This window comes from Cataglyphis hispanica, chromosome 24 (genome assembly GCF_021464435.1).
Source record: "Cataglyphis hispanica isolate Lineage 1 chromosome 24, ULB_Chis1_1.0, whole genome shotgun sequence".
Lineage (NCBI taxonomy): Eukaryota > Metazoa > Arthropoda > Insecta > Hymenoptera > Formicidae > Cataglyphis > Cataglyphis hispanica.
In genome coordinates, this window is record NC_065977.1 from 2,167,471 (window position 1) to 2,180,347 (window position 12,877).

Sequence of the window (12,877 nt, forward strand, 5' to 3'; positions counted from 1 at the left end):
TTAAAATAAAGATAAGCTTTTTATGTTTAAATGATTAAACAGAGTGTTTCATAAAACCAAAAAGATCGCTAATGCAACAGAATATTATCAAGATAACAATCATATGTCGTACTAGCAATCTTTCCGTGCAACACCTTATTCATAATATCATTTATACAAAAGCTGCATATTTTATTATACTAGCTTCTTTTAATTTTTTTATATCTGTTAGTTATCATTATATTGCAATCTGTATATTCTATATAATTATACTATTACATAATCAAAACGAACATTACGAAATTGAAACGGCTCTCTTGTAAAAAAACATTGTTTAAATTATCCGAGCAATTAAGAGCCAAACGCAAACAAAAAATTTAAATAAATATTATATTGGAATATATATAATATAATATTAGTTAATATATATTAGAATATAAAGCAAAGGCAATCATATCACCAATCATTTTATGTTTATAATGTCATTTATGTATACATGAAAAGCCTCATATTTCTATTTTATTTTCTCCTGCATTTTTATATTTGTTAATTAATATTATATTTTAAATTGTATATTACAATATAATCATATGATGTATATATATATAATTGATAAAATAAATTAAAATATAATAAATAAATATAAATTATAATATAAAACATATATTAAAAATATTATTATTATTATACGAATATACATATATGTAGAGATATTAATTATAATGGAATATACCGTTTGCAATATATCTTCTTTCACATTTTTACATCTGTCATTATTGATATTATATTATACATATTGCAAGTAACATATTCTAATATAATTTATTGCACGCTTTGTAAAAGAAAGATTGGCCAAAGAAAACCATCAAGCCTCATATTTCTATTTTATCTTCTCCTGCATTTTTATATTTGTTAATTAATATTATATTTTAAATTGTATATTACAATATAATCATATGATATATATATATAATTGATAAAATAAATTAAAATATAATAAATAAATATAAATTATAATATAAAACATATATTAAAAAATATTATTATTATTATACGAATATACATATATGTAGAGATATTAATTATAATGGAATATACCGTTTGCAATATATCTTCTTTCACATTTTTACATCTGTCATTATTGATATTATATTATACATATTGCAAGTAACATATTCTAATATAATTTATTGCACGCTTTGTAAAAAAAAGATTGGCCAAAGAAAACCAGACGGTTACATTCTAGTTCAGCTTTTTCTTTTTTTTTTACATATCGATAGCAACATTCTCGGCGTAGGAGCTTTACCGCTCTACTGCGAGATAAGTTAATTATGAGCGTTGCTAAATCGAACAGTAAATCAATCTAAGTGACTTTTAACGCCATTAATTTTAATAAATTGGGAAATCATCCGCGCTGTATGTCGTGTTAATTGTAACAGGAATGATCAGTTACTTACTCGGGGAGTTTTTCTTTTTTTTTTCATACTCGATCTTCGATACTCGTTTGTAATTTTATGCGAACATAACTGATCTTAAGATATTCGATAAATATTCATTTGTGTAATGCCACTGATACTGCAAATTATAAAGATAATATTTTTTGCATAAATCATATTAACTGGTAATATGAGTATTAAACGTTTGAAAAGCTTAATCAACGTGTGAAGTAAAGCGCCAGCTTTTCCTATACACTGTAATTTTTTTTCATATATGTATCTAACAATAAGACAAACGGGTGACTCTTTTCCAAAAAAAAAAAATGTAAAACAATTCAGTTTACTGCTAATATCTCACGAATCTTAAAGCTTATGTCTCTATTATATTATATATATAAGATAAACATATAATTATCGAATTGGATTATGGACGAGAACTCCTTGCCTACATCGTGTTGAGTTATAGAGAGGTATTTGTCGTCCGTACTGAAATTTTTCGTTGCCAAAAAATTTCCATATCGAAAAGACCTCATTACCGTACGTTACTGTAACAAATATCCAACTTGAATAGACGCGTCGAGCGATTTAAGAAATATTTTTTTACTGATACACATTAGACAGATTGTTTCATGTTTTTATTTTTAATTAAAAGAAAGTATCGAGTTAAAAATATTATTCGATTTTTTTAAATCAGATCACGTAGCTTTAAAAAAAAATATTAACTGTTATCTTTTTAATAATGGAAAATATAATTAAAAATTTTCTTCTTTATAAAATTGATTTCCATTTTTATTCTCTCAAAATGTTAAGATTAGGCACTTTAAAAACTTAAAAAAATCGGCAATTTATTGAAATGTGCTATAATCATCTGGCGGAGTCTTTTATAATTAAATTATTCTTAAAACGAGAAGAAGGAAAAATTTACATACTCAGCTCTTCGTGCGTGGCGTTGAATTTCAAAAAGGATATGTGCGCTTCTTTAGTCGCCAGTGGCAGTGCATCGACAATTCGATCGAAACTGGCGAGCACCGGGACTATCGTGTATCGTTTGTTCGCCACCTTGTAGGTCCAATGTACGACCAACTCGCCGCTTAACTTATTCCAAGCGAAGTTTTCCACGCAAAGTCCGTGAGATTTCACGCACACATTTGCTGTCATTACCTTCTTGTTGATGTCCCATAACGACAACGATCCGTCGTGGCCATCGCCTATGCAAAGCGTGTTAGACACTTGCGGATGCCAGGCGATCGCCTATCAAGAGAGATTGCGGAATATTTTATACTCTCACAAAATCATAGATAATGTCGATCTCTCTAATATGATTGCAAACAAGAGAGCGATAGATTGTCGCATAGAACTTTTCGTATTTCACGAATCGTTGCTTGAAAAATCATTATCCTTAATTAATAAATTATAATCGCTCAATTTTCGTCTATTGTATCGAATAATAATTCGCACGAGATAAAAATTCCGCCAAAATATTTGTAATGTCATTTATCGTAATATACTCGGATCGTGTTGCGAATGAAAAATTGAGTTTTTATCATGCAAAGTATATTATATATACATATAGATCGATATTACCGTATTCCTTATCAAGAAAAATAATTTTTTTTTTTCTTAGCAATTTCCGAAAATACGTTGTTATCGAGATATCTTACTTTTTAATATGTTAATGCAGCGCGTTTGATATTTCTTAATTTTTTTATGTGTTAAAGTTTTGGTTATTCTGTTATAATTAACTCTTATACATTATATATAAGGATTAACGACTGGTTTATATAATAGCCGGAAAAGGCATTTTGGTTCTATAAAGAAATTTGTGTTACTTCGACTCAAATAAAATTTCTTCGAGTATTTTAGTTTATAAAAAATGTAAATATTAATTAAATCACAGAATTATCAACGTTTTTACACGAAGAATCGAGAAATAGCAAATTGCGTTTGCATTGGAATATTAAAAATGAAATATCTCGAAAATAATTTATCGCGACCTACCTTTATGTTTTTGGCAAATTTGATGTGGTAACAAGGAGTTAAATCTGGCCAGATAAACACGCCGACGGTTTTGTCCTGCGCGGTCGTTACGAGATATTTGAAATTTGGGGAAAAATTTAGGGATGAGATGCGAGCCATGTGCTTCATGTTGGTGCTAATCAACTTGCCCGTATCGGATGCGTATACTGATATCGAGCCCAGACACCCACTGCAAGGGAAGAGGGATAATATTATTATTCTTCATTTATCACTTTTCATTATTCATAATTATAATTGTTCTTTATTTTAACGTATAGTCTTTCTCGGTTATCTGTATTCAGATTGTCCGATCAAATTCGTTATTTTAATTAATTGAGGTAATCAGTTTTGGCGACGAATATTAATATTAATTATAAAGTTTAGTGGTATATATATATATTTTTTTTTTTTTTCTTGTTAAAGAAATATTTGAGTTTTTGTGGGTAGTTTATCACATCTTGAGAATAAAAAGTATAATATTTATACATATAATTTTGAATTTAAATATTAATTACATGTGTTTCATTTCACATACATATATGTACGTATGTGAAGACTTTCCCTAAAAAATAGCACTCGAAAATAAATAGAGAAGGTTTTAAAAGCTACTTACATCTTGCAAATATGTGTATGATTCAATAAAACATGTGCATAATGCAAGAAAGTAAAATGTGAATGTTTTCATTGAAGATCAGAGAAATGTTCACTGATTTTCGATGACTACTTGTCAGTGACGTCTTTACTCATTTATCTTAAGAGAATAGAGTCGATATTTACGTAACGACGTGACGATCGCCAGAAGACCAGCAGATGCAACAAATGACGCAGTAATTATGAGTCGTCGCTATTAAACATCTACAAGAGGCGTCCCACATGGATTTTTTTCTCTCTAAATTGTACAATATGATCTTGAAACTTGTACATACCGCCAGCTTACTACCTAAACTGACATACGACTTGCGTTACTATTAATATTATAGAATTTCTTACTTCATATGTCTTTGAATTCCTATTAATGTTTGCTAAAATGACAAAAGTGAATCATATAAAATCCCTTTAAAAAAACATCAAAAGCGTTATCTTTAAAATATAATCTTTATATATATAATTCTTTTATATAAGATTATGCACTTAAAAAAAATATATATATATATATATATATATATATATATATATATATGAGACATTTTTCACGTCTTTCAATATCAAATTATTCAAGACAAGGAATGTTGAGGCGAAGAATTTTTCACCATATATTTTTTATATTCATTATCACCGTCGTTGCTCCACTTAATGACTCTAGGACGATCCTTATCCTGCCACGTTGCCAACATCGTGCCGTCATCGCTGCATACCCTCACGCAATTTCGACTGCCGACGCCGATCATGTCGTTGCAGCTCCAATCGACCAGATCGATATTGTCACCTTCGATTATTGAAAGAGACTGTTGCATTAATAGTAAACTACGTTTCGGCCTCGACTCGAATCGATACGACGTACCCTCCGTAGAATCTGAGATGCACAATATTTTATCTATGCTTCCTATCAGAGTTCTTTTGCGCGGCGTGCATCTCCAGTTTCCCACCTTCTTCGATCCTGTACGCCGCGGATTCTCAGACTGTGTTGAATTGCTGTAGTGTAGAATCTTGGTTTGATTTAAACCTAAACAAGCGTATCCATTTACATAAGCATTTTAATTCATATTTAAACTGGAAAGTGAAAAATTGCTCTTTTCCACATGCATAACAAAATTCCAAACAAGGCCTTTTAATTTTATTTATTAACTTTTTTTATAACTATATAACTGGTCTTTTTAATTTACAAAACAAAATAATAAATTATTGCCAGCATTTTTTTACTTCTCTCTCTCTCTCTCTCTTTCTTTATCTATCTATCTATCTCTATCTATCTCTACATATATCATATATATATATATATATATATATATATATATATATATATTTATTATTAATTAAAAAAAGATGACCCGGTATGATATATATATATATATAAATATATTTATTATTAATTAATTTATTATTAATTAAAAAAAAAAAAAGATTACCCGGTATGACAGCCTGCTCTGTCATAATCGCCTGGCAAGCTTCGCGTTGATGCGTAACATGCAGCAAATCGAGCTGGAGAGAATGAAAATGTGATTATTATAATTATGGATAATATATTTTTTTAAACAGTTTCCCGTACCTGTTTATGAACGTCTATCGTAATGCTGCCCTCGGTGTCCTCGGACTCTTTCCTCAACAAACAGTGAGCCGCTTCGAAACTGTAACCGCGACGGCACGGTATAAATCTGTCCCCCGAATAAGTTTGTCTCGGCATGGACGGGCGCGCCCCGACTCTCCTCCTCGCATCGTTCAACGATTCCGAGTAGTTTTGCCTGCTATGTTCCTCGGGATTCTCCGCGAGGGCCGCTTGAAGAGTAGACGCCAGAAGCCATTTCCGTGGAATATTCTGAGCAAGGTACATATTTTCAATTTCTCTTTAAACTCGAGACGCGAAAAATGAAGAAAAAAAAAAAAAAGAAAAAAAAAGGGGGAGACAGCGTGAGTATAGAATTTTTTGTAATTACGATATGTCGAAAAGACTTTCGTGAACAAATATTAAGGCGGCGACAGTTTTGCAGGGATCTCGAAGTAGAGTAAAGAGTGAAAGAGTCAGAGTGATCTGAATAATCTGTATATTTTCTTATCATCTTGAAAAGAGATGCGTCAAATTTCCTGGACTTGTTTCTACGCGGGGCTAGAAGGGTGACTTCTTGCTTCGATCGTGTCAATCGTTTCAAATTTGACATGATATTATGGTTAATCAGGGGCTTCATTTCCACGGCGAGTGACGCACGGGAATGGCCGGGGAGGGGCGACGGGGTGGGAGGGGAGGGGAGGGGCTCGATGCGGCTTAGCTCGAACCGGTCGGCGAAACGCGACTACATGCGATGCGAAAACGCCAGACAGCCGCCGCCGCCGTTCGTGGGCCGTTGCCACCTGCGGCAAAACTCTACAGGGGGAGGGGGGAAGGGGGATAATCCTCGAGGTAAGGGACGATATATTTCTCAAGAAGAGATTCGAGAGAGAGAGAGAGAGATACATCGATTTTAATTGTCCTATCTAAATAGTGCCTTCCTCAACGATGTTATTATATGTGTGGTACAACATGTTTAGGAAATCTTTTCATCTGCTTCTTTTTTTTTTATAAAACAGATTTTAGTATATATATATTGTAATCATTTCAAATGTATATGTACAATTTTTTAAAATATATATAGTACATATACATATAAAGGCATACATACATCCTGATATATATAATCATTAAATTATCATATTAAATATACAAATAAATTTCTTGTTTAATTAATAATCTGATAATTTAATTTAATTAATAAATAAATTTAATTAATTAATTAATAACATATTAGATGTAATACACTATATTTTGTATGTATTTTTTTGAATGAGATTAAATAAAAGAAATGAAATCGTCAAAGTGGATAACCGCGAGAAATTTAGTCAAGCGTGAGAATGTTAAGAATGAAATTAATCCTCTCGTCATCGTATCCCGGATTCGATAAAGATTTTCCTGCCTCATGCCCGGCTCGCAGATGCAGTTTTCGCGATGCGTCTTCTGCGACGCAGACGGCTGCGCCGCGTTAGAGGAAGGAGAAAGGTTCCCGACACACACACACCCCAGACATAAAATCCAAAAAATTTTCTACGTCCGTGCGGAGGGGTGCTGCTGGATAATTTCTGCTAGCGGCATTATGCACGAAGGGGTAATACCTTATACGAGCATTGTACCCCCTGCGAACATCTGGCTGTCCGGGTTAGTGATGGATGGGACAAGTTACCGAACCTGATTCCCGTAGCTGGACCAATCTCACGTACACTCGAAAAATGCTCTCGTAAAAATGCTCGCGAATGCCTCTGTGCGCGCGTGTATGTGTGCGCTCTCTCGTGTCTTATAAAATTTTAATTTATAAGATTAAACGAGCTTATGAGATATCGCACACCTGCACTGTCGCACAGCGTGAAATTTGACTAAGTCTAGAGGAACGGGACAGATATTTTATCCGCTCGTGCACGCAAACATATATATATAGGTAATTAATATTTTATTTTATATAATTAACGTCATGATATTTCATATTACAGTTTAAAATTGTTTATTTTTCTTTTTGTTTATCATAGCTTCTTGAATTTCTTGAAAAAACATAAAAATTGTCGATATAAATATAATATAAACAAATATATTCTCTCTACATATTTTATCAAATATAAATAATAGATTCGAGCAATTCTGGCTGTGACGCGCTTTTATCTATTTGCTTTCTTTACACATGCGAAAATTTCAAATGCGAAGCATTCAGGTATATTGTTTTTTCTCCCGAATATTTCGAGAATAGAGAGGTTGCAAAGAGACGGAATCCCGATACGTGATTTGACATCGAGGCAGCGTGGAATGAAGACGCAAGCGACGAGACAAGAATCTAAATCGCTCTCGGACCCAAACCCAAGCGATTCGTAAGCGTGACGATCTCCCTTCCACTTTCGACACCCGTTACGAGCCAAGGTATTAGATCGTGCGTTAGACACGCGATTGGCTCCCGTCGGACGCGAAGAGGTTGGGCCAGGTGGTCCATCAAGGGGGTACATGATGCTATTGGCAGCACGAAAAGTCGCGGAGGAAGGGGACAAACGAGTTAGCGAATCCACAGCTTCACTATAAACGAATTATTACGCCTATTTATCAGTTCCCTTGTTTACGATAACTTATTTCATATAGAGCACCGTTAATTAATTATTAATTAAATTTTCGTCGATCTGATTCTGGGATAGATATATTGATATGTTACGACATCGCGGTTTAATCGATTCAAGTCGAGTGAAGATTTCAATCGATTTTTGTCAGGAGAAAAATTATAATTTTATTACATTAAAATTATAATTTTATTAGAAAAAAATTATATTTTTATTAGAATCGCTAACGAAAAAATCACTCCAAATTAATTATTGACCCTCCACCAGTAGAAAGAGACTCTCTATTAGAATATTCTACATATCAATTTTATCCATTTAATTATTTTATTAATTATAATATATCCTTCGAGAGAATCTCTTTCGGACTAGTCTGTACTTGATTGAAACAATTCATAATCTTAAAACAGGAGAAGAGACAGAGAGAGATAGAAAACGATGTGCAAAAACAACAGGACGAAATGCGCTCTTATTCTTACAAATTGACATCTCGCGCTGTGCACGTCGCGCGCCGAAAACATGCAATTTTCCCGAACGTGTTGATCTTGAGAGCGCGAAATGCGTGCGCCGCCGATCAGGTGGAGAAGGATGCGTCTCTCGTGGCGCAGGACGCGGAATGCGCGACGTAGGACATAGGTCGTCGCAGGAGTGGGGAGTCCTCGCGGAGAGGCATAGCGTGGGTATCCTTCCTTCGCAGCAACAGCAGCAGCAACAGCAGCGGCGGCAAAGCGACCGAACTGGTCCTGAAACGCGGCGCGGGGGCTCGAGAGGGCCGCCGTGGCGTGGCGGGCCCCGTTTCTGGGCCCGCTGTCTGCAGCCCTCAGTCGCTCGCTGATGCTTGGACGAGTAGGAGTGTCGGGTTTATCCTAGGACAGGGTTCGCCGCGATTCCGCTCCTCGCTTTTTGTTTGTTTTTTTTTTTTCGTTTTCTTTTTTCCAGGAGGGGGGGGGGGCAATGATAATACGCGCTCGCGAATCGAGTATGCCGCGTGTTATCGTCGCAGTGTATTAGCGGAGAGAATAGTCGAGATAGTTGTCGAGGATGATCACCGTGAATAATCATCGAGGATATACTCGAACTGCCCCTCGTAGTGGTTCGAAAAGATTTCCTCTCTCCGCACTTACGGATCGTGAGGTAGCAGGATCGATATGATAATTATCGATTATACATATATATAGCTATTAAATCCTTGCATCTTCGAATCCTCATGCTTGCGTTTTGATTCTCGAGCAACGATTACTTTGAATAATCTACTGAATATTGTAACATTGACAATGACATGCGGATGTTTATCGTGGAAAAGTGTCGATTAATCAGTGGAACTCTGTTGTCTGCATCTTATTACTTATGTCACACATCCTTGAGACAATCAAGTTATCGACGATTGAAGACGACGATTTGATAAATAAGTAATGAAGAGAGACATTCCCTCCTTTTCTCGAAAAGATACAAAATTAGCCAGACGTCGCAAACGGAATACGCTTGGCGTGAAAGAATGTCTCGCTCATGCGTTTAAAACAGAGGCGCACGATAAAAAAAAAACGAAAATCAAAAAAAACGCGAATTTATTATTGCACGGACGAACATTCATGTCTCGAATAATACGTTGAAAATCGATATGACGTACGCTCTTGGCAAGACGTCTCTTGGTGAAGAATACGGGTCGGCGCCCATGGTAACCGCGATGAGGCGTGGTTCGTACATATTCGCGATCGTTACGGATCATAATTCGTCGAAGATCGCACGGAAGACACGATCCTCCGATGGATCGTCACCGTCGCTTTCGCGATCCACCACGTACGTGCGTGCGGATACCGACGTGCGTGCCGAGAGTTGGATTACGCCGCGGGGGATTTTACTCTCGACGAAGAAGTGATCGAGGAAGTGGGAGTCGGCTGTGATCGCCGCGCCGGTCGGAATCAATCGAGCGGAAAGGCAAAAAATCATTCCGGCAAACGAGGATCCCGGAGGGCCTCGGCGTCGTTATAAGGATCAAGGATCAATGATCTCTGTGCAATCATTTTTCTAATTCTTGCGGAGAATACAGTTAGGTCTTTTAACATTTGCCATCCCTCTCTCCTCTCTCTCTCTCTCCCCCCTCTTTCTCTTTCTCCTCTCTCGTTTCTCTGTCTTTTTATAGATATCGCGCAAAATTGATCGCGAACTGAATATGCGATGAAATAAGATTCTATGGATGCAAAAATCATCGCCTCTGGAGGAATTGAAATTCTCGTGATGACCCGTGGATTTTAATCGCCGCAACGAAAAGAGTTACGTTTCATCGAAACCCGCCAGATAAGAACTATTTTCTAAGAATTTTGATCGTGCAAATCGTATGCCTTTACAATGAAAAAAAAAGTAACGGGGCGTGCAAGAAGCGATTACCTATAGTAGAGAGAAGAGAGGAGAGGTCGATAAAAAAAAAAAAGAAGAATTTGCCAACTTCCTGCGAGTTTAGAACGTGAGAGAAAGGCCGCTTTGCAAGCATCTCGTATGCTCCGATCGATAAACAGACTTTTCTTCTTAGGCTGCGAGCAAGCCTAAGATCGTGTGATGCGAAGGTATCAAAATTTTTGGATCCTCCAAGTTCCATGTTTTTCTCGTATAATCCCAAAAAGAGACCGAAAGCATCATCCGATTCATCATCCACGCAGTCAAGCGGAAGAGTCATCTCGACGCGAGGAGAAGTTCCATCATGAATTCAGGCGTACTAAAGGGGATTTAAAGAGCCTGCTGAGAGAGAATTCAGGAGCGATAGATCAGATGAACGCGCATTGTTGCGAACCGCAGAGAATCCGATCTTACGAGCAAGGCAAGTGAAAGAATGATAAAACGTACGACGTCGTGCCTCCGGAAGTACGCGCGAACGGGTCTCGCCTTTGCCGAGGAGGAAACCTTCCTAGAGACTTCGACGCGTGCACAGGAACATCGCTGGTAAGTCAATGCATTGCGATTTGCATCAAAGCCTATTCGATCTCTCGATCAATTATTGAGAATCTTGGAGAAATCATCAGATCAGAGGATGATTATCGGAACGATGGAAAAACATCCTTCATATTACAATATGAATTTTTTCCGCATAAGTCGCAAAGATGATAATAATAGACAACAGAAGAGAAAGAGGTCTTTTAAATACTCGATATTTTTAAATTAAATGCCTTTTAAAATGACGTTTTAATTTAATTTAAGGATCCATTTAATAAAGCCGTTTATTTTTCCACTTAAAGTCATATTTCTCTGGATAATTTCCAGATAAAATAAAACATTCTTGAAACATTGTTGCTGATCAATCACGATAATGATTTATCAGCACGATTTTATTTTACTATCTTTTGATAAAAACTCGTTTAGTTATCATTATATACGTTATTAATTACTCTACAACAATAGAAAGAATAGAGACATTTTTCTCGTCGGCTGTAATTTACGAAAATAAAGATTTTGTAATGTTTATTTGCAACAATTTGACATAAACTCAATAAACTTTAATTGCGTTAAAACAAGAAGCTGAAAATAAATATGAAGATAATGACAACAAAAATACAGAATTTAAATTGCTCGACAAATTTAGGGGTGGAATAATTTTTTTTCTAGCAAAAAACTCCGGTCGAATACATACGCAGGATCGATTTCAGATACCTCTGAGTCATCGCGCAAGCTCATGATACGTGAAGTAGGGTCATTACAAGGGCGTCGATAAATTTTAATCTCTCTTCTAGAATACGAATCTCGACAAACGCGCTTTTGATTCTGCATGACAATTTTGTAGTATACAACATTATTGCCGGAGATCGGATTTCGTTCTTTGGATGCTAATGCATTTTCGAAATTTCCGCCGCGGATATGTGGATTGAAAATTGAAATGCTTCGTTTAATTATCATATGGCGAGGTATCTGAAAGGTTTTAGAGGCAATTTATAATTCGCGATGACAAGGCTAAAACAGAATCTCATTTGTAATTTTATGTGCTGCGTGTATTTTATATACGTACATATATTGTATTTTGCTCTTCTTCAAATATATTCTCTCTTTCTATCCCTATCTCCCTCTCTTTCTCTTTCTCTGTATTACATGACACAAAAAATTATAAATCAAAATATTATATAAAATTATATAATAACAAACTAATAATTATATAATAAATGATTATATATATATATATATATATATATATATATATATATATATATAAAAAAAAAATATTACAAAATCTTACCCCGCGAATTGTGAACTTATCTATAAAACGGACTTATCTATCAACCGGATCTGTCTCTGAAACGGACTCGCGTTGATTGACGTTGACATCGACGAGTGGGCGAAAAGCAAAGTGAAAGAAAAATCTCGCGCCTATATAATGCGCGGCAAGGAGAGGCATTCCATCTGCTCATATGTGATAAGAATATTTTCCAGCTACTTCGATCGGATTTAGATTAATCATATTCTCGCGAGGAATTTTCTCGCCACTCGCCGCGGGCTCGTTATCGCGGCTATAACGTGATATGGCAGCGCCAAACTCGCCCCGGTTATGGAGTTAATTGCGGCGATAACTTTCTGCGGCGACTTCGTCACTTCTCTCCGCCGACGAGACCTAACGAGTCGCGCGTCGCAGGCAACAACCTACGCGAGGTCTTATACACACACGGTTTCGCAACTCTTTCTCCACCTACTTGCGC

The 12,877-nt window shown here is 35.6% G+C and overlaps 1 protein-coding gene across 3 annotated transcripts in view; it reads right to left on the reverse strand.

The window, feature by feature from the left end:
• Positions 1–488: 488 nt before the first annotated feature.
• Positions 489–12,877, reverse strand: part of LOC126858068 (protein cortex-like) — a 39,051-nt gene continuing 26,662 nt past the window's right edge. For 2 of the 3 annotated variants that reach the window (XM_050608085.1, XM_050608087.1), the window contains 7 exons: positions 5,638–5,904; positions 5,498–5,570; positions 4,708–5,094; positions 4,209–4,371; positions 3,414–3,621; positions 2,345–2,666; positions 489–1,960 (listed from right to left, as the gene is read on the reverse strand). In XM_050608085.1, the coding sequence (XP_050464042.1) occupies positions 1,827–1,960; positions 2,345–2,666; positions 3,414–3,621; positions 4,209–4,371; positions 4,708–5,094; positions 5,498–5,570; positions 5,638–5,904 (1,554 nt within the window). In that variant the 3' untranslated portion in view covers positions 489–1,826. The remainder of the gene's footprint in view (positions 1,961–2,344; positions 2,667–3,413; positions 3,622–4,208; positions 4,372–4,707; positions 5,095–5,497; positions 5,571–5,637; positions 5,905–12,877) is intronic. The other variant, XM_050608086.1, reaches the window with a different exon arrangement.